We start from the raw sequence: 22,608 nt of genomic DNA, 5'->3' as shown, positions 1-22,608 counted from the left end.
TTCTTTTCTTTTGTTGTTTTGTTAAGTATTTCCCAATTACATTTTTTTAAAATTAACATTCATTTTTAAAAATTTTCATTTCCAAATTCTCTCCCTCATTCCCACCCCTTGAGAAGACAAAACAATGACATCGATTATTGAAGTCATGCAAAACATATTTCCACATTAGCCATACTGCAAAAGAAAATAATTGGTTAAAAAAAAACAAGAAAAATAAAGAAAGTGAAAAAAGTATATTTTAATCTGCATTCAGAGTTCTTCAGTTCTCTCCCTGGAGGCAGAGAGCATCTTCATCACAAGTCCTTTGGACCTGTCTTGATCAGAGCAGATAAGTCTTTCACGGTGGATCTCCTAGGTTCTGCTCACTTCACTTTCCATCAGCTCATACAAGTCTTCCCAGGTTTTTCTGAAACCATCACTTCTTAGGGAACAATAGGATTCAGTTCAATGTTCAGCCATTCCCCAATGGATGGGCATCCCCTGAGTTTCTGATTCTTTGCCACCACAAAACAGAACTTCTATAGACATTTCTGTACATGTGGGTTCTTTCCCTTTTTCTTTGGTCTCTTTGGGATACAGACCTGGTAGTAGGATTGTTGGGTCAAATGCTGTGCACAGTTTTATAGCCCTTTAAGCATAGTTCCAAATTGTTCTCCAGAATAGACAGACCAGTCCTCATGTGGTTTTTCAGTGGCTGACTTTCTACTGGGAGAATGGTTTGGAAAGACTGATTTCCTCCTCATATTTTATAGATCATTGTAGCAGGAAAACTCAGAATGGCTCTGGAATCTCCCTGATGTGGGCCTTCTCTACAGTGATGCACATTAGAACTCGTCCATGCCTGATCATCTTCAATAAACGGATGAATGAAAAAGCATTCGTTAAGTGTTTACTATTTGCTCACCACTCTGCTAAGGACTGGAGACACAAAGAGAAAAGCCAACCCCTTGTCCTCAAGGGCCTTATATCCCAATAGAGGGAGATTACACATATAGGAAGGTGACAGCTACTGATGGGAGATTTGGTTTGCCAAGTTATAAGGATAGTCAGTGGAACTGTAGGGAGGTAGACTGACATTAGCAATGGCCATATTGATTGGATTAGGATTCCAGAACTGGAAGGAGTTAGGGAAGGGTGTCCAGCAAATGGCAACAACTGGTGAGAAGATGGTAAGGAGAAAAGGGAAACTGGCTGGAGCCAGCCTGACATGGTGAGCCACATGAGGTACTCAGAACAGCAGGTCCAAGAATGAGAGTGACTCTCACCCATGTCCTGCCACAGGGAATCCATCCAACGTGTTGGACAGCCCTCCAGTTCTACCGACATCTCCAGAATACTGACGGAGAGGGGTAGGGAATAAGTATTTATATAGTGCCTACTATGTGCCTATGCAAAGTGCATTTTACAAATATTATTTCATTTGATTTTCCAACAAGACTGGGAGGTAAGTGCTATTCTCATACCATTTTACAGTTGAAAAACGAGCTTGAGCAAGGTGTCATGACTTGTCCAGGGACATAAAGCTAGTAAGTGTCTGTGGCCAGGTTTAAATTCAAGTCTTCCCGGCCTGGCGCTCTGTGCCACCAGCTGCCTCTAGAACACACACACACTTACACAGGGCCTTCCACCCTTACCCCTAGATCTCCCACCCACAGCCAATGCATCTTTTTCATTGGTATATTTCTTTGCATGATGAATGGATACACATCCTTTATGCTGGGTTTTTCTCCTCTCGTCTGGAGAACAAATTCCTCAATGAGGAGATGGCCAACAGAGCACACATGCACACACACGCACACACACACACACACACACACACAAAAATGCATGAAATGTTTTGCTTTTGAGATCCTCCATGGGCTCAGCTTCCACACTTCCATTCCATACTTGACCACACTCTTCTCACAATGTTTGGTATTGGGTAAAGGCTATGCTCAAATTATGCAACACTCCCAAATCTCGTGTTGGAGTGTTTGACTCCAAGAAACCTCAACTCTCCAAGAGCGCAGGCTCTTGATGAGATGCTCCCTTTTGGACTCGTGTTTTCGGTCTAGTGGACTTTCCAGAGGTCACACGCTGGCCTCCATCCCCACTCACAGTTCAGAGCAGGACCCGAGCCACCCAATGAGAGCTCTCTCTGACAGACCATTTTCCCTTTAAAATCTTGCCCTCACAAAAGCCCCATGATCAGGAAAGTGCAAGGATGACTGTGTCTTCTTTACAGATGGGGAAACTGAGGTGAAGCCACTTGGCTCAAGGTAACCATCAGAGCTTGGACTCCCAGGCTGGGTCCTTTCGCTCTGTGTCTAGTGGTCTCCCTACTACATTCCTGCCTTCTCAGAGAAGAATGTCCTCCCCTCCTGTTCTGACCATATGACCCAAGGATCCAGTTAAGAGATCCCTCCTAACAGAGATCCCTTAGCAGTCTCTGGGAGCTTCCAAAGGTCTGGGCAAGAAATTGAAGACACAGGGGGTGTTTTCATCCTTGCTGGCTGTTGAAGGTGGAGGTTTTCGATCAAAAGAAAATTTGGGAAGTCAACGGCCAGTTTAGAAGATGGATGGTCTTTAAGAACAGGCCATGGACTTCTGGATCAGGACGGAAAAGAAAGGATGGTGGCCCTTGGTGAGGGGCAGAGGGCATCTAATGAGGGCTAGGACCAGGAGCAGTGGCAGAAGCTCCTGACAGGCAGATTCAAGCTTCCTAACCATGAGAGCTGGAGCAAAGTGAGAAGAAGCTGCCCCTGGAGGTGGTGGGTTTGCCCTCACTGAAGGTCTTCCAGCCTTTACCCATCAGGCTTAATGTAAAGGGAGCCTTATTCACCTCCCTAACGAATAGAGATGCTGGGATTATCGGGCAAGTCCCTCGAGCCTTCTGGGCCTATTTCCTCAACTGTAAAATGTGGAACCAGATGTGTTCTGAGTGATCTCACTCACTGACCCCGTCCATCTGAATCTTGACCCTGTTGACAATCCCACCTGCCTGAGCCCTGAATCAGAGGATTTTTGCCACAGCTAGCTCCCTATTTCCAAGGCCTCTGGAAGGAGAGTCCAGCATGCTTGGACCTGTGCCTTTCCCAGTTCCCCATGGGTGTAGATAAGGAGCAGGGAGTTATTCTGTACTCTTTTGAAGTGAGGTTCCAAGTGGCTTTCCCCTCTCCCGAACCTCTAAGGCCCAGACAAGGGGCTTGCCTAGAGAGGGGCATAGACTTGGCCAAGTCATACAGAGTCCAAGTTGCTAATGGCAGGGCAGGCCCTAGAACCCAGGGTCCCCAGCTCCCAGGCCCACATGTTTTCCACATCCAGCAACAATAATCCAATCGCTGCCTGAAATAGTTCAAGAGAGCTTGCTGGTTTCCCCCAACAGGAAAAGCCCTGGGTAACCCCATAACCACACACTTCCTGGGTTGGGGTTTATGACTCTGCTGACTTAACAGCCTGAAGAGCAAGAACCAATAACTCAGTCCCTGTCTCAGGATCTCAGATCGGAGGCTCCAATCCAGGCATGGGAAGGGAGGAAGCCTGCGCCAGGACCTGGTGCTTCACACTGCCAGAAAAGCAGATGAACACAAATCATCATGGGCGCCCCTCCTCCAGGGAGAGCCAAGGGCTACGGAGGCCAGGCTCTGCAAAGTCAACACCGTAAAAAGTGCAGGAACAGATAATCAAGTGATAAACTGTGACTAAGGGCAGGAGGAGCCCCAGGAAGGGAGGGCGTCAAGGAACAGGCCTGGCTAACCGGAGACAAACAGGGAGCTTTGCTGCGTTAAGGGGAGCAGGATTTGGTTTGTCAAATCAAAAAGCATTGATTAAGTGCCTAGATATTTTATATTTGCTGTTGTCTAGTTGTGTCTGACTCTTTGTGACCCCTTTGGGGTCTCCTTGGCACACTGGAGGGGTTTGCCATTTCCCTCTCCAGCTCATTTGACAGATGAGGAAACAGAGGCATGCAAGGTAAAGTGATTTGCCCAGGGTCACACAGCGGCGAAATTAGGTGCCCACTCTGTGCCTATCACAGCGATTCAAGAAAAGGAGCATTTATTAAGCACTATGTACCTAGAGTATACAAGATCACTGCCCTCCAAGACTTCTCAGTCTAATGGGAGAGCCAATGTGCAGAAAAGTAGGCATATGCAAGATACAGACAGACAGAAAGCAGTTGCTGAGGAGAAGAAGACACTAGCCGCTGGAGGGAAGAGAGAGGGAATGAGGAAGGGCCGGGTCTTAAAGGAAACCAGAGAAGCTGGAAAGGAGCGAGAACATTGCAGCCATGGTGACCAGCCAATGCCCAGCCATGAAGAAGCCAGTCAGGAGATGGTGTGTGCTGGGCAAGGAAGAGCCAGGGGGCCAACACCACCACTGACGGTCACTGGTCTCCAATTCCACTTCTGTTAGGCTGGGTCCTGGGGTGCTGGGACAGCAAGCTCAGACAGGGAAAGGGGCAAAGCTCACCACCCAGAGGACCAGCCTACCCAAAGCCAGAGGGGCCCAATGCCCACCCAGGGAGAGTTTTGCTTCCTCCCCCTTTCTATAAACCCTTCTGTCACGAGATGAAGGGACTTGTGATCTTCAGGACTTAGAAGCGCATAGAACATCTCATCCAACCCCCAGCAGAGTAAAAACCCCTCTACAAAGACCCCTTCAAGGGGTCTTCCTGGCAGCTCAAAGACCTCCAAGGAGAGTCCCATCCCACCCGGGACCAGTCTCATTGTTCAGAGCAGCGGGGTCAAAATAAAAAGGTCTTAGGGAAATGTTTACCAAAATCAATAAAAATACAACGCAGATAATGTTAATGTGTGGTTTTCTAAGTCAACAGGCAGCCTGGAGGGATCCTTTTGTATTTGACATCCCTGGTCCAGTTTTCCCAGGCCTCAAACCTATATTTGCCTCTCTGAAACATCCACCAGTTGCTCCGGGTTGGGCCTCTGGGGACTAGAAGAAGGAGGCTAATCCCTGTCCCCAGTGACCAGCCCTGGAAGTGTAGAGGATACCAGTCATACCTTCCCTAAATCTTCTCTTCTCCTGTTGCTTCATCTGAACGAGGACTCCCTGAATCTCCTAGCTGGACGTGACCTCAGAGGCACCCGATGTAGTCTATCTCCCTGAGGAGGTTCCTAACAAGTGGCCCCACGGCCTGAGCTTTGAGATCTCCAGTCAAACCCCAACAGACAACTCTCCTGTGCTCTGGCAGTAACAAAACCCAACCCTCCACAATCTGGCTTCTAAACTCATCCTTCAACTGAAATGACTCCGTCCAGCAATACCACTGGCGTCTTAACTGTCAGGCCCGATGGCCTTTCCTCAGCCCACAACCTTTCTGGCCTCTGTGCTGCTGAACACCCTCTTCTGGTAATAATAACTAATATCTATATAGCGCCTACTACGAGCTGGTCACTGGGCTAAGGACTTTCTAATCATTATCTCATTTCACCCTCACAGCCACCCTGGGAAGCAGGAGCTAGTATGATCCCCATTTTTACCTTTGAAGAAACTGAGCCTGACAGGGGTTAAGTGACTGGCCCAGGGTCACACATTCAGTAAGTGTCTGAGGTCTCATTTGAATTCAGGTCTTCCTGACTCCAGACCCACACTCCTGGAGGGCAGACAGGGCCTGGCACACTAATAAACGCTTGCTGACTGAATACCTGATGCTGTCAGCATTTACTTTCTTTCCCAAATTCCGCTTTTCTCTGCACTCAACACACAACCGCCCTCATTTCTGTAGGCTTTAGGGCTCATGGCAGGCTTCCCTGGCAGCCACTAGATGGGGCAGCTTTTAATATGTTCATTTTACACAGAAAAACTGAGGTTCAGAGAGGAGAAGGCTAGCTGCTGAGTGTCTGAAACAGGATGCGAACCCTGCACCCAACTCAATTCAAACTGAACCAAAAAGAACCCCATCCATACATGTCTGCCACATGTAGAAAACTCTCCTGGGGCGTGGTGAAGGCAGGGAGTGGCCGGAGCTGAAGGAAGCTGCAGCCCCTGCCCTCAGAAGGATTCCAGCCTCTTGCATATTGAGATAGATCCACAATCCACACACATTTACTCAGGCCCTACTCTGTGCCAGGCCCCAGGGGTCCGAGTCTGGAGAATGGAGGAGCCCAGCTGAGATCAGGGGCACCCCTATACAAAAGGCTAAACTGCAAGGTGGCTTGGGAAGGAGGGCACTGGCATTCGGGGGGTGGGGAGGGGGACAGGAAAGACTCCAGGCAGCCCCCGCTGCTTCCCCCCTCCTTGGATCCCGAGCTTCCTTCCCAGATTAATCCAAGCACCCTCTTGGATGGGAGACCTTGCCCGATGGAACCTCACGCCCTGCCGCTCCCACTGCCCAAATACCCCAGGGACACTTACACGTCCACACGTTGGTTTTCCCATGAAACGTCAGCTACGGCTCATGTTGTTGGAGGAGGCACACAGTTCCTGAGAGGACTGAGTGATGTAGTTAACTCAACCAAGCTCTCCAAGCCAGAACTGAAGCTCCCTGAGGGCAGGCCTGGGGTAACCTCAGCATCTAGCCCAGGGCCTGCCACATGGTAGGCACTTAATAAATGCTGATAGGTAAACAGACATAAAGCACAGCTAATAACTGGTGCAGTGCACAGAGCACCGGGCCTGGTGTCAGAAAAACTCAATCCTCCTGAGTTCAAATCTGGCCTCAGACACTTCCTAGCTGTGTGACCCTGGGCAAGTCACTTCACCCTGTTTGCCTCAGTTTCCTCATCTATAAAATGAACCGGAGAAGGAAACAGCAGCATCTCTGCCAAGAAAACCCCACATGGGGTCAGGAAGAGGGAGACGCAGCTGAACAGTAATTGAGTACAGGGCACCCACTGTATGAGAGGCTGAGTACACAGAGGTGAAAAAGACAGAGCCTGCCCTCCCTGAGCGTATTAGCTCTGTGACAACCAGAACTGTAGAAAGACAGCTAACTGGGGTCTCAGAGGATCCAGGTTCAAATCTTGCTTCCTCTCTCGCAAGGTCCCGAGTGAGACCTTGGGATAAAGCCCTCGCTTTACGTATGGACTCACTGACCTTGAAGGCCCCTTCAGGCCCCTTGAGCCATGAACCTGTGGGCATAAGAATAGTTACAATGATACACCAGATCTGGAGTCTGAAGATTCAGGTTTGAATCCTAGCTTTGCTCCGTGGGCACATCATTCAGCTTCCCAGGCCTCAGTTTCTCCATCTGTCAATAGGACCCCCAAGACCCCTTCTTCCACCTCTAATCGCTGTGCTGCCATGAATGGGTACCAGAGTATGTCCTGACAAGGGTCTCTGCACAGGAAGAGACCAGGTGGTGAGGAGTAGGAAGGCTTCGTTAGGCACAGAGGATAAAAAGGATCTCACAGGGTGGGCCCCAGGGACAGGTGAGTTCTCCTGCAAAGGACAACCAAGAGGCCAGTCTGGGGAGAGTAAGTGGAGAAGTTAGGCAGAAGCCTTGAATGCCAGACCGAGCATTTTAGAATCTAGGCTTCTGGATGATAGACTTTATATTGCTGTCATTTTTCTGAGGCCCAGGGTGGGGGAAAGGACTTATCCAAGGTCACACAGGCAACAGATGGGAGAAGGCTTTCAACCCACATCATTCATTCAAATCCAATTCTTCTGCATCCCCCTAGAGCTGAAAGGGAGCTTGACACTGGTCTAGTCCAGCTCCTTCATGTTCCAGGGGGAAGCTGAGGCCCAGGGGCAGAGAGGGGGTTGCTGAGGTTCACACTGTTAGTACATGGCTTCTGCTCAGTCCTAGGACAGCCAGAGCCTAGCCTAAGTGACCCCAGATGTCAGGAGATGCAAAGTTACAAGGACCAGGCCAAGCCTGTAACCAACTGGCTGGACTCAAAACAAGCCTCTGGCTATTGGTACAGGGTGGGGTAACCCCCCAGGCAGCCTCCAGCTGGGCCAGGGGTCTTTCCTGCCCTCCTCTGAAGCACTAACACCCACCCCACCAGCCCTTACGGTCCACCGGCCCATGCCCTCGTTCCCCTGGTCAGGAATATGGCCAATGGCATCCTCTCTTCATTCCCTCCACAAATATTTACTGAATAGACTCTGCGCAAAGCCTAGCAATTCACCTGTGAGATAAGGGCCCAAAGAGGGTGGGGCCGGCCCAGGCAGCTTCCTGGTATCAGGCACCACCCCAATTACCCCCTGAGCTGATAAGGACTGAGACAGCAGAACATTCAGAGCCTCACAAGTCTCCAGGTCTAAGGTCATCTCCCTTATTTTCAAGGAGGAGAAAAAAGGCACAGAGAAGATAGAGGATATGTCTGATGATGAAACAATCGAAGCATTGATTAGGCACCTACTATGTGCCAGGAGTTTAGTGCTGGTGCTAGTATCACAAAGACAGAAGTGAAGCAGTCCCTGCCCTGGAGGAGTTTACGTTCTAATGAGCAGAAGATTTGTGTGTGTGTGTATGTGTGTGGGTGTGTGTGGGTGTGTGGCCTATAGAAAGATATTTAGATACAAATTCTATATTTTATGTAAATTTTACATATTTACATATAGATTATATTCGTATGTGTGTATATATTTATGTCTGTGAACATAGATATGCAGATCTATCTATAGGATCTGTATCTGTATAACAAAACCACCATGTAAGGTCTCCTGGGAGAGGAAATCTGGCAGCAGGTTCAGGGGTGCTTCAGATGAGATGAAGGGGGTGTGTATCCAGGCCCAGGGGTGGCTGAAGCAGAATCAGGGAGATGGAACCCAGTAGGTGGCGAACACCAAGCTAGTCATCGTGGCCAGACCACAGAGGAAGATTCACCCAGGGAATAAGTTGCAAGTCACGAGACTCCAAATCTAAGTCTTTCATAATAAGGCAGGGAGGCTCTTTTTGTTTGGTGGGGGGGCATCTGAACCCATGCTTTTCTCACTGGGAAGAGGTCCCCAAGGTACACAGTCCCTCCACTGAGGCACAATAGCAGCTCCTAAGTTGCTGTAATGGGGTAATAAGATCTTCCCTGCCCATTAATAGGCCTCACATGGAGCCCATTAAGGGAAGCTTGCTTAGTGGAGGCTTGTTTGTAGGAAGGCTTTGACACCTTTTAGTACTAAGTTGATTAGGCACTGAGTCAGGAGGGTTTTATATATACATATATATATGTACTCTGAGTTGTTACTTTGCTTAGGGGGCTCGCTTATGAGGAGGACTTTGTGATTTGCTGGTCGAGACTCTGAGTAGCTGTATGTTCAGACCCAGACTGCTCAGAGGTAAAGGCTCTCTCAAGCCAGCGATGTATGTAAAGCGTATAGCAACGTTGCTTTGGTTCAGGCAGTCAGAGCCCTGTCTGTGGGTCTCTATGCTAATTTCTCTGCTTGTATTTTCTCTGACATTCAGGGTGCTGACCCTTCCCCTGTGGCTGTAATTAAAAGTAGGATTGTCAGCCCCCTTTGGAGCGAGCTTTCCTAGACAAGCAAATTAAAGAGCTGTGCTAGCAGCCATCCTGGGCACGCCAGGGTGCTTGCTGCTACGGCTGCCTGAGACACCGAAAGGTCACCCGGCCAGCTCGCGCCTCGCCTTGAGGTTCGTGAGTCTGCACTGGCCAGGCCACCCCCTCCATCCACTCTTCCTCGCTGCCTTTCCTGCCAAGAAGAGGATCAAAATAACGGCAATTGTGGCATTCATGGGCGAGGGCTCCATGAGGATCATCTCACTTTGAAAAGGCTTGATGGCAAAGGGAGAAGGCATCGGTTCAGCAGCATTTCAAGCCCTTCCCAGCCGTGGTTCCTTCCTCCCTTTCCATCCTCTCTATCCCAATCTCTGTTTTCCAGACAAACTGGCCTACTCAAAGTTCCCAGAATGGGGCGCTCCATCTCCCATTTCCCATCTCTAGGCCTTTGCGTTGGCTGTGCCCCATGCCTGGAAGGCTCTCCCTCCTTGCTTGGGTTTCCTGGTGTCCTTCAAGACTCCGCTCCAGGCCCACCTTCTGCAGGAGGCCTTCCTGGTGCCCCCAGCTACAGCGACTCTCCCTTCTCAGAGCACCTTCTGCTTCGTCTGTACGGATCTCGCATGGACCTAGCTATTTCCTTGTCTCCTTTGTACTCTTGCCTCGCCAGAGCACTGGGCCTGGAGTCAGGAGGACCTGGTGCGAGTCCAGCCTCAGACGCTCTCTAGCAAGCGCTTCACCTCTGCCAGCCTCAGTTTCCCTATCTGTGAAATAGAGATAATGATAACAGCACCCCTCTCCCAGATTTGTTGTAGAGAGCTAATGAGATAATGTTTGTGAAGCACTTAGCACAGTGCCTGGCACACGGTCAGTTCTTTATCACTATTAATGACCTCTACGGTCCCTTCCAACTCCGAATCTGTACTTGGAGAGCCACTGGCCTGGAGCAGCAAAAAGAGCTGCGCTTGGAATCAGGGCCCCCTGAATTCGATATGGTCAAGTCACTTCGTCTCTGTGCCTCAGTTTCTTCCTGTGTAAAACGGGGGACAAGGAAATCAGCAGCGGCCGGCTCACAGGGCTGATGGGAGGTTACAACAGTAAGGCGAGATCCACACTAGCAGCCCTCCTGCGTGCTGCCGTTGTTGGTCTTACACCTCCACAGCAGCTGCTAGTAACACGGTTGTTACAGAGGTTCAAGCAAGAGCTGGGTCAGAGAGCTTCCTGAACTTTAAACACTGTTGTTACTGTGAGTACTGTTACTTCCCTCCCCCAGCCAGGAAGAGGTTCTACCTGAGGAGGAGGCCAGGCTCTCTGGGCAGCCAGAGCTCAGGCCCCTGGGGCAGCCAGGGCTCAGGCACCTCCAGCCAGAGCTGGGGCCCCTGGAACAGCCAGGGCTCTGCCCCCCCAGTCAGAGCTGGGGCCCCTGGGGCCACCAGGGCTCAGACCCCTCTGGCCTGGAAAGGCTTCTTCGGGCACGGTCAGGGCCAGTCCTCTGGGGCAGCCACCTGGGGATCAGCACAACCCAGGTCAGGAAGTACAGCCCCGCCCCATTGGCCACTAGTTGGTGATTTATTTTTTTTTTGGCCACAGCAGCCCATGAATCCATGTACGAAAGCCTGCTGAGGTTATTATTAACAGGAGAGAGAATGCCCACACCCATGAAATCCCAGATCTTTTAAGTTGCAACATAATTCTTTTAACCACTAAGGAGCCTAAATTTATCCAGCTAAATTGCAAAAAGAAATTCTCCCTCATAACAGATTAGCTCATGACTGGGGCTGGAGACCAGTGACTATTTCTGCCAGAAAGAAGGATTTTATTTTAGCTATGTGTAGTCTATCCTGGAATTTCTTTTTCTTTAAGGCAGATGATGGCCATTTACCATCAGGTCTCTTCTTCAGTATCCACAGAACCCTGGCTTGTGAGGATGAGTTCACAGAAAGAGAAATTGTCCTAAATGGATGATGCATGGAACCCAGAGCAGAACTGGGGGAGGGGCGGATATAAAGCAGAGCAGCACCTCAGGTGAATGCCATTCTATCCCTGAGGATTCAGAGGGCACTTTCCCATCTTACAGGACCTCATTCTAAATTCAGGATCATCATTCTACATGTCACTTTTCTCCATACTAATACACAGACGGTGTAGGAATTTGGACTGCACCTAATGGAAGGTACCAATCACAGCGGCAAGGGAAAAGTGCTGAATTTGCCATCAGAATCCTGAGTTCAAATCCCAACTCTGTCAATCTCATTTTTAAGTGGGGGGTTGGGCTAGAAGGCCTTGAAAGTCCCTTCTTCAGCCTAAGACCTGTGACCCTACCCAGTGTCTACAACACTGCTGTTTGCAGCCTCTTTCTTGGTTGGCTCAGTGCCTGGCAAACAGTAGGCACATCATAAATGCCTACCGACTTGATATGACTTCATTCCCTTGATCTTCTGAGTCATCCCCTAGACTGTTATTAACCCCATTTGCCAGAGAGGGATGCCTTGGACATTCTCAGATTAAGTAAGTTGCCCGAAGTCCCAGGACTACCAAGTCCCACAGCCTCAAGGCAAAACACACAAAGGTAGAAGGACCAGTTAAGAGGCTGGAAGACGAACCTTAGAGAGAAACAAGCCAGTAGAAGGGACAGAGGGCTCCCTACGATTCCCAAAACACTTTCCTCAAGACCAGGAGGTAAAGAATGCAAGCCTTAGTATGCCCATTGATCAATGAACAACCTCAGAAAAGTGGCATTACTCAGCCCAAGCCACTCAGCCAGAGAGGATTGAGGCTGGAGCACAGGTCCTCTGCTGAGAGACCTCCTTAGTACTGCCCCAGAATCCCAGCCTCCAACCTCTCCAATCCCTCCCCTGCACACACCAGCCAAAGCGATATTCCTTTAAGCACTCATCCAGTCCCCAACTTCATTTTCTGCTGACATTTCAGGCATCTCTGGGCACCGAGTGGTCCAAAGGGTGGAATTTGGGCTGCCTCTTGCCTTTCCCTGTGGTCCAGCCTGGCACGAGGCCTCAAACTTCCTGTCAGTCTGCAGTCTTGAGCTGGCACTAAGAAGAAGCTTGGCATGCTTTCTATCTGCAAGCATACGTGGTTTTGACATGGCCTTGCCCACTCTCACACTGTGCCTCTGTTTTCTCTCTCCTCTTCCTTTACTCATGGACTGCACTAAGGTTGGACCTTCACGTTAAGAAGGGCTCTCTCCCTCTCTTCCCACCTGAAAGGGTTCAGCACATACACAGGAGTCTCCCCAGCTGCTAATAGGATACTAACCACTTGGGGGACTTCAGGACCTGACCCCCAGTGCTCCAAGCCTCTCTTGTGCTGCTGGGCTAGGCGTCCTCTGAGGTCCCTCCCAGCTCAAAAACTATGAGCAGTCAATAGAGTTCCATTCAATAAACATTTACTAGGCACTAACTGAATGCAAGGTACAAGGCTGGGTACTCAGGACTGAAAAGCAAAATGTCTCATTGATCAAGGAATCTGCATTCTACCAACACGTATGGATATAAACCCAAAGGGAATGTTGTGGGGAGGGGAGGATCACTAAAGATCGGGCAGCTCCAGATAGGACAGAGCCTTGGAAGGAGGTAGGGATTCCAAGAGGTGGAGAAAAGGAAGTAGAACATCCCGGCATGGGGTGGGGAGGGTGGGGGCAGGGCAGCCCAGGCAAACATATAGAGGCTAGAGATCAGAACATCACAGATCATGGATCAGAACAGCAAGTGAGCCAATCTGGCTGCTGCACCGTAACCAATAGAAGGCTCCACTCCCCACCTATAAATGGGGATGGTCACACTGGTTACGAGATCATCTGGCCCAGGACTTTGTAACCATAAGTAAAGAGCTTTCAAAGCCTTTTTAGACAAATGACTCACATCTGTGTCTCACAACAAAACAGTGAGTTGGGTATAATGAGTATTAGCAGCCCCATTTTATAGAGGAGAACGCTGAGGCTCAGAACAATGAGCTTCTTTGACCAAAGTCAGTGGGTTAAGAAGGAAACCAGAGGGGGAAGGCAGGTTTTTTTTTTCCTTACTCTAAAGGATATGAACACAGGTTACTAGACTGAGGATGCAGAAGGACCTCCAGGGCCAACCTTGTCATCCTTCATACTGTTGAGGAAACTGAGGCCCAGGTGGGATGGGACTTGCCCAAGGTCACAAGATTCAAGTGGCACAGCCAGGAAGCGGCCCCAAGAATTCCAGGACTCAAAGCCAAGAAGACTTGGATTCAAATCCTGCTTGAGTGATAACTGCTCACTCCAACCCTAGGAAAATCACTTCTCCTCTCCAGGCCTCAGTTTCCCCTCCAAAAAAGGAGATAGCAATCCCTATCATACCCGCTTAATAGGCCCATTGGGAAGCAGACGATGATTACATGGTGTTTTGCCACCTCTGAGCCCCACAGAATTAACGTGTCAATGTTCACGTGGGGCTCAGAAATTTGCCAGGTGCTTCCTTTACACAATCTCAATTCCCCTCCCCTGCCCCAACTATTAGCTCTCTCGTATGTGTGGTCTTTCCACCTTAAATTGTAAACTGGGGGTAGGGGTGGCCAGGGGCTTTCTTCTTCCTTCTGTATCTATCCTCTGAGAATACTTAGTACCATACCTGGCATACAGTAAGCACCTAATAAATGCTTGTTACCTCCCTGCCTTGTTACCTGCCCTGTGAGGGAGGTTCCATTGGCATAACTGTGCCCATTTTAGAGATTGCAAACTGAGGCCAGAAAGGAGAAAACAGAAGCAGGAGAAAGCACGGCAACTCTGGAATCAGAGGACATGGCTTCAATACCCAGGTGTGATGCTTCCAATCTGTGTGATGGAGGCAGCTGGGTGGAGCAGTGGATACATCACCCCACTTGAAATCAGGAGGACCCAAGTTTAAATCTGCCCACTGCCACTGGGCAAGTCACTTCAACCTGTTTGCCTCAGTTTCCTCATCTTTAAAATGAGCTGGAGAAGGAAGTGTAAGCCACTCCAGTGTCCCTGCCAAGAAAACTCCAAATGGGGGCACGGAGAGTCAGACATCACTGAACAACATCTTGTGACAGTGGTTATCACTGCCAGATGACGGGCACACAGTAGGTATTTAGCAAATGCTTCCTGAATGACTAGCATGAGGCTTAAAATCAAAAAGAAAGGTGACCAAAACTGTCCAATGTGTCCTCAGGAGACTCCCGGGCTGGCCTGGTGGGTCTTTGATCCTGCCCCTCCTAAAGTGAGAATCAGCCCTCGTTAGAGGCGAGGCATGCCTGTTCTCAGATAAGAAATCCCCACCGGAAGAATCTGCCCCCAGCTCTTGGGGTCAGGGCATAGAACCTCATGAAAAGCTCAGGACAAGCAGTAGATGAGCCCTCATTATTCTGCAGATACAGAGATAAACTTGCAGCAAACTCCAAATCAGGTTCAGAAAAGCACCCTTACATGCCCACGAAAGCCATTAAAGGACACCCAAGTGCTGGTCCTAAAAAACCCTGGGCAAAGGCTGAGGCCAGAGAGACCTCCAGCACACTGCCCCTCCCCCAGCAGCAAGAGGAGGCCTGAACTAGGGAAAGATAGGGGTTGGTGCTCAACCTGGCCTAGGAAGCTGTCCAGTACCAATATAGGTCCACAGCAGAACCTTCTGATGAAGTGACTTGCCCAAGCTCACACAACGGAAGGAGAGAGAGATGATGGCTGGAAGACTCTAGGACAGAAAGTCCTGGTTTGGCCTTCCCTCTCATGGGCTGCCTAGGACCTCAAACCCAAAGCTTCCCAGACAAGACCAGGTAGCCCCATTGTTCCCCCATACCCTGCTCCCTCAGGCCACACCTTGGAGGTCCCCAAAAGCTAGGTCTACAGGAGTAAGACAAAGAGGGTGACTGGAGCCAGTTATTGGAGAGTTACCTGGATCTTAGGGGCCAGACTTCCCCCAGACCATGGCTGCCAGCTTCTAGCTGGCCCTGCACGTGTAGATTTCGCCACATTTTCGGGAAGCCAGGGGACCTCTGACCTACACCCTCCCTCCAAGCTGAGACCGCCAGGTGAGCAGGACTTCGGGGACTTCTCTGGGTTCCTCGGCCAAGCCAGGGAAGGCGGCAGCGAGGACTTCCAGTATAATCCAGGTTCCCCATGTCTAAGGGAAGGAGGGCAGCGGGGACCGGGAGAGCGAGGTTTAGAAGGAGGGTACCAAACCCTGGCAACCCAGGGCCACGAGGAAGAGCAGGCAGCCAGGGCTGGGCACCAGTGTGGGCTCCTTCCACCTGCGGGTCCCTCCCTCCCCAGCACAAAAAAAAAAAAAAAAAAAGGGAGCGACGCGTCTGGGGGCACTCGGAGGCCCGTAGGTGGTGCTGAGCTCTCCACAGGTGGCCAGGGGTACCTGGCAGCCAGCTCTGCCCCAGCAGACTATCTGGGTGCCCTGCACCTTTACTGCCACCTTTCCTGGACTCCTCGGGGTGCGCACCTGGGCCACACCCCGTGACACCCAGGGCCCCCCTCGTGGGGGGCAGAGCCCCAAGCAAGAGGAGAGCATGGGGTAGGAGCTCAGGCTTGGGGGCCCCTGGCTTCCCTCCCGGCCCGGCCTAACGTAGAGAGAGGAGTCCCGCGGCGGCCTCCCTGGGACAGGGTGGGAGGAGGCTGGGACCTCTAGACAAAGGGCCCGGATAGCCCCACTCGGGCACTGGCGGGGGCGCGGGGTGGGGTGCGGGGAACTTGTGTCGGCCCAGAAAGTGTGTGAGGGGGGCCACCCTGAGGCTTCCTTACTCTGAACTCCCCCTGCTCCACCCCACCCCCAAGGGCTCCGGGCCGCCGGCGCGGGGCGTCCCAGGCCCACAAGCCAACTTCTGAGCTCGGCCCGGCCCGGCCCGGCTCCTGCCCGAAAGTTGGCTTCCCGGCGCTGCCACCCGCCACCGGCTCCCTCTCCCGGCAGGCAGGCAGGCAGCAGGCCGGCCGTCCAGCCGCCGAGCAGGTCCCAGCAAAGTTCTATTGTTTCAGAGCCTTTGCAGCACCCCCCAAAAAGTGAGTGTGTGCCTATCCGGGATCCCCCCGTGGGGGCCCGCAGCGCCCTCGTCCGCCTCCGTCCCCTGTCCCCGGCTCCAGACTGGGCTGCGCTCCCTGGCCGCGGCTGGTCCCGGCGATCGTGAAGCCCTGCGCTCGGTCCCGGCGGCCCAGGCCCGGCCAAGTTGGCCCCCAGGAGACAAAGCTTCGGGGGCCCCACTCACCTCCCGCTGGAGCCAAGTGGCTGCAGAGGACCAGCAGCGCCAGCAGAGCCTCCATCGTCCGGCCTCGGCCCCGGCCCGGCCCGGCCGCCTCACTCGGGCTCCATGGCGCGGCCCGCGGGGGCCCAGGTGTCCGCGCGTCCCCCCGGGCGGGCCGGCCGGCTCCTGCTCTGGCGCCCACTCCTGCTCCCGCTCCTGTGACCGCTCCGGCTGCGGCTCCGGCTCCGGCTCGTGCGCCCGGCTGCCAAGTCCCCAGCGCAGCTCGGCTCCCCCAGCGTGCGCTCCTGGCGCCCCGAGGCCCGCGCCCCCTGCTAGCTCCCCTCGCCCCCTCCCGGCGGGCCTCCCCCTAGCCTACACCAACCCAGTGGGAGGACGTTCATGAGGAGGAGGAGGAGGAGGAGGAGGGGGCGGGAGCCCAGGCGGCTCTCCGCCCCCAGCTGCCGCGCCAGCCCCGCCTCCCCGCCTGCCAGCCCCTATCTAGCGCGCTCTCTCGCGCCCGCCAGCTGCCACCTGCCGTGCCTGTCACCTCGCGTCCGGCCGTGCTCCCGAGTGGACTTCTCTGTTGACCTCCAATCCCGCAGACCCAGCTGCCTGTTGGACATCTCAAACTCAACTTGTCCCAAACCCTGCCGTCTTCTTAACTCCCCTGTTACTATCGAGGGCACCACCTTCACCCCGGCTCCAAACCTAGGTACCAACTCCTCACTCTCCCCCTCCTTCATAACCAAGCTGCTGCCAAGACCTGTCGATGTTAACCGATGCCCCGCTCTGGCTTCTCTGACAGGACTGTCAGGGGTGCAGACCTCTTGTTTGGACTGTTCCTGTGGCATTCTGGCAGGCCTGCCTGCAACAAGTCTGCTGTCTCCAGCCCAACCTCCATCCAGCTGTCAAGGTGATCTGACCATGTCAACCTCTATTCCTGAAAGCTCCAGTGACTTCTGGCAGGCCAAGCTCCGCCATCAAATCCTCTGTCATTCAGCCCCTCCTAACCTCACCTCCCCGAATACACACAAAGCTTTGCAGGCTTCTTAGACCTTGCACCCCACCACATGCTCTTCCTTCCAGCACCTGGGCACTCCAGGATGAGATTCCAGGCATTTTCATGAGCTCTCCCCCATGACTGGAATGCTTTCCCTCCTCCAGGCTTCAGAACTCAGCTCAGATGTGCAGGAAGTCTTCCCAGTCCCTCTCAATAGCAGTCCTTTCCTCTGCTGATTTTCTCCAATCCATCCTGTAGTTAGTCTGTATGTAGCTGTTTGCATGTGCTCTCCCCCATCATGCCTTGAGAGCAAAGACTTTTACCTTTCCTTGTGTCCCTGCTTTTTAGACTGGCACACAGTGAGAGCTTAATCATGTTGGACTGCCTGACTGACCAGCTGCTGTCCCAGACCCTGGCCTCCCGAGGGCCTTCCCAGAAGCTGCCCCAGCCTTCTGTCCTAGGGGGTCTCTGGCTAGATTCAGACTCCGCCCAATGAACTCCTGAACACTGGATAGCCACCAGATGCTCAGAAGTCTCCAGGCCCCCAAAATCCACAAGGGGGTGTCGGGAATTCTAACACCACGTGGGCTACCCCACACCCACACACTAATCAGTGACCCAACGGGCAGTCGGTCAACCAACATTTATTGTTTACCTTGTGCCAAGCACCGTGCCAAGCACTCAGATACAAAAAACAACCAAAAAAAAAGCAGTTCCTGCCCTCATGGAGCTCTTGCAGTGGGTGGAGGGCTGAGGGTGGCACCGCCTACCCAGGTTTGTGGCACAGCCTGCCGGGCTCTTTTAGGATTACTGGGAACACTTGGCCTTCCTGGAACACCTGGATCCGATGCTCACCGGGCCCCACCTCCTTTTATTGAGCATGAAACTGTGGCTCAGAAAAAGCTGACGACTTGCCTAGGGCAGCCCAGGGAGCTTAGATTCGAACTCAAGTCCTCTTTCTCCCAGTGCAGGGTTGGTACTGAGGCTCCAGGGCCTCGCCTGAACCTGTGCCAAACTGTGCAACCTGAGCCCTCCCGCTCCAGCCTCGACCTTCCCGTCAAACTGGCTTTCTTAGTGTTCCTCACCTGAGACACTCGTCCCTCAGGTGCCTCAGCGAGTGTTTCAGCGCTGCCTGGGCACTCCCCACTCACCTCCCACCTCAGAATCCCTAGTTCCCTTGAATGCCTGGGCCAGGCACTGGACCACCTCATACAGGAAGCCTTTCTTCATCCTCACATCTTCTAATGCATCCATTTTGTACACGTTCATGTGCAGACATATGTTATAAGCTCATTGAGCTCTGATCTCTTTGTATCTCAAGTACCCGGTCCCTCTGTGCCTGGCACAGAGTAGGCATTTCATAAGTCCTGACTGATGTGAACAAAGAAATGCTCAAGAGCATGAATAAAAATGTTTAAAGAGAAATCTGGAACACACCCCCCCCCCCGCAAAAAAGAGAGTGCTCTTTGAAACTCAGAATCCCCAAACTGGAAAGAGCCTGGGAGGTCTCCTAACCCAGCAGGGTTGGGGAGCCAGAAGAAGGCATGGAAGATGACTCCGAAACTTGAACCCTGGGTACCTGGAAGGATGGGAGTACCTTTGGCAGAAACGGTGAACTGAAGAAGAGGGCTGGGCATCTGAAGGAAAGATAATGAGTTCTGCTTAGGGTTGTATTGAGTTTGAGATGCCGACAGAACAACCAATTAGAAACACCTGAGAGGCAGTTGATAGCACTGGAATGGGGCTCAAGAGAGAGGAGGGGCAGATATAGAGCTCTAGGAACCATCTGTATCAAGAGAATAACTGGCCCCATGGGGCCAGTGATGAAGTCCTGGAAGGAGAAGAGCCCTGGGCACAACCACACTCAAGAGCCAGCCCTAGCTGCCTCGGTTTCTTTTCCCAGGATTTTTGTTTTGAGCCAAATTGCCCAGGATTTACAATGCTAGACAATGTGGTAAAGATTGAGAGCCGGGAAGGGAAGGGCTGCAATATGATTCATCTGTCCAAAAGTGAGGCCATACAACCCCTTCTGTGGCCCATCGATAATGAACTCCCCCTGGCCCTTCTTCCTTCCCTTGCTTCCTTTCTCCCTCCCTCCCTCTTTTCCTTCCTTCTTCCTCCCTTCCTTCCTCCCTCATTCCTTCCCTACATTCCTTCCTCCCTTCCTCCCCTCCCTCACTCCTTCCTTCTTTCCTTCCTTCCTTCCTTCCTTCCTTTCCTTCCTCCCTTCCTTCCTCCCTCACTCCTTTCCTTCTTTCCTTCCTTCCTTCCTTTCCTTCCTCCCTTCCTTTCTCCCTCACTCCTTTCCTATATTTCTTCCTTCCTCACTCCTTTTCTTCCTTCCTTCCTTCCTTCCTTTCTTCCTCCCTCCCTCCTTCCTTCTGTCCTTTCCTTCCTTCTTTCTTTTATTCTGCATCTACCTCGTCCAGGAAGGGGTCTGTGTCTATGGGGTCCTTGGGGAAATACAGACTTCACAGGTCATTGACCCAAGAATTTCTGAGGAGGTGGGGGAGGGATATATTTGGAAATGAAGGGCTCTAGCTAGTAGTAGCAGACCTGTGATTTCATTGGCAAAGAGCATTCTCTAAACCAGATAAGGACACTCCCGCTACCAGCACTAACACCTTTTCTGTAACTTACAGTCTTAGAGAATGAACTGCCCAGAGGACTAAGAGGCTCAGCATCTCACAGCCCAAATGTGTAAGAAAAGGGACTTGAACAGCCTTCTCAAACAAAAAATAGCCATAAAAAATTTGTAAATTAAAAATAATAGCTGGGGTTTATACAAAAAACACTTTAAAAATTAAGAAGCGACCCGTAGGCATTTTCTCATTGCCCAAGCCTAGCAGGGAAGGGCTTCAGATCTCATTCATCTCCACCTTTCCCAGGAGGATGCTGAGCAGCACTGAGCAGCCCCTCCCACAGGATCCCCCAGTTAGCATGTGCCTGGGCCACTATTTGAATCCAGGTCTTTGAGATCCCCAACCCAGTGCCTTGTCTTAAGTAGATGAAGCCTTGAAATGTAAACAGTATGCTATGGGGGGTGGGGGGCAGGGAGATGGCTCCTTTCAGTCTAAACACTTGAAGATGTTATGACTTTTCTTGTCTTTTTTTTTTTTAGGCAGTTTAGCGTTAACAATGGGACACGAGGAGGAAAAGTCCATTTGACTGGTCTAGGTGAGAGGGTCATAAGTCTTTCCTTGTCCCCTGCTGGACTGTTGTCGACAAAACAACTGGCCTCCTAGGCTCTGGGGTAAGCAGTCCTATTGGGGCACCCCCATCCACATTCGATTGTTGGGAATTCCTGGAATTATAGAGGGCCACCGGATTAAGTGGCTGAGATCAGAACCTGAGGAAAGCAGACCCTCCTAGGAACAAGAGTAGGCTTTGTCTAGCTCTCGATCCCCGGGTCAGCAGGACCAGAGTCACCAAACTGGACAGCAGCAGGCTGACCGAGGATCCTGTCACCAAAGACGATCTCTCTTTAGCCAGTGCCTTGGGGTATAGGACCCTCCTCTCAGGAAAGAGCAGTAATTGGTGGAAACCAAATTCCAGAGAATTCCCTATCACTGTCATGGAAAGTGAACCCTGGCTGTGGAGTTGGAAGCAGGTTCTGACTCTCCTTCCAGAGAGCTTCCCTTCTCCGGTTCTCGGTTTTCTCCTTTGGAAAGTGAAGGGAATGACTAGATGATCTCAACAGTTCTTTCTAGTGCTAGTGCCAATGTTGTAGTGGCCAACATTATAGTCTGAGGACCTGGGTTCGTATCACTCCTTCTGCCTCTACCTGTGAGGTCCCTGATCTTCTCTGGCCTCAGGTGCCTCCTCAGTGAAAATGAAGGAGTTGAAGGGTCTCTAAGGCCCCTGCCAGATCTATGGCCCTCTATGACCCTCTATGACCCGTGTACCTGACAAGCTTGAAAAGCAGTGTCCAAAGATGAGCCCTGTGAGAGGCCTCCACAGACTCCTTGAAGGATGTCTCCTCTTCCAAGGCCAGCCTGTCACAGAACAACCAGCTGAAAGCAGCCCTTTGTCCTGTGACAAGTCAGCTTTCAGAGTCGGTGGCTCTGGGTTGGTCCAATGGAGGCTCCTCTAGGAGGTACAGCTTTGCCTCAAACCAAGACTGTCTCTACAAGGAGCTCCCTAGAGATCAGAGAGCTAGATTCGGAAGGAACTATGTCTACTTTACCCCTCAATCTACAAATGAGGAAATTCAGATCCAGAAGCCCAAGACTGCACAAATGATGTCTTGGCCAAGACTGGAGTCAAATCAAAAAGCGCTGTTAAGCACTTGCTATGTATATAAATAAAAGCAAACAGAAAGGCAGTCCCTGCCCTCAAGGAGCTTCTGTTCTAACAGGGGATGACAGCACATAGATAAGGGGAAAGAGGAGAAGGTGCCCAACTGGGCACCTGGTGAAGAAGTCCAGAAAATCTGGGGAGCTGGGAGAGGAGCCAGGGAGTAAGTGTGGCTGGCCCCGGCACTTCCTCTGACTGGATTTCTTGGAAAAGCTCGGAGCCCCCTGGAGCAGAGGCATCTTCCAGGGGGAGAAGACTGCCACCACCATGGCAGAGAGGACTGGACAGTCAAGAGCCGTGCTGGGAGAGGAAAGACAGGGGCTGTTTCACTTCTGGCTTTGCACCCCAGCCCCTGAAATAGCACCGGAGGCTGCATTTCGGAAGAGCGAGTAAGAATTGTTGTTAAGTAGCTTTTCAGTCATGTCTGACTCTCCGTGACCCATTCGGGCTTCACTTGGCAATTTGCCATTTCCTTCTGCGGCTCATTTTACAGATGAGGAAACTGAGGCACAAAGGGTTAAGTAACTTGCCCAGGGTCACACAGCTAGGAAGAGTCTGAGATCAGATATGAACTCAGGAAGATGAGTCTTCCTGACTCCAGGTCACACAATCTACTGTCCCCTTGGCTGTTCATACAATTATTTTTTTAAATGATTTTTAAGATACATGGCTAACGTTGAAATGTTTCACATTACTGCACATATATAATCTATGTTGAATCGCTTGCCTTCTCAAGGA

The 22,608-nt window shown here is 51.6% G+C and overlaps 1 protein-coding gene across 1 annotated transcript in view; it reads right to left on the bottom strand.

Annotated features, from left to right (window-relative positions):
- LRP5 (LDL receptor related protein 5) overlaps positions 1 to 16,884 on the bottom strand; it is a 145,260-nt gene extending 128,376 nt beyond the window's left edge. Inside the window, exon 1 of the mRNA XM_036763316.1 lies at positions 16,599 to 16,884. Coding sequence (XP_036619211.1) covers positions 16,599 to 16,653 — 55 coding nt within the window. The 5' untranslated portion in view covers positions 16,654 to 16,884. The remainder of the gene's footprint in view (positions 1 to 16,598) is intronic.
- Positions 16,885 to 22,608: the final 5,724 nt, after the last annotated feature.

The sequence above is a fragment of the Trichosurus vulpecula genome, chromosome 6, assembly GCF_011100635.1.
Source record: "Trichosurus vulpecula isolate mTriVul1 chromosome 6, mTriVul1.pri, whole genome shotgun sequence".
Classification (NCBI taxonomy): domain Eukaryota; kingdom Metazoa; phylum Chordata; class Mammalia; order Diprotodontia; family Phalangeridae; genus Trichosurus; species Trichosurus vulpecula.
Note: the sequence above shows the minus strand (reverse complement) of the source record. Positions and strands in the feature narration are given on the sequence as shown.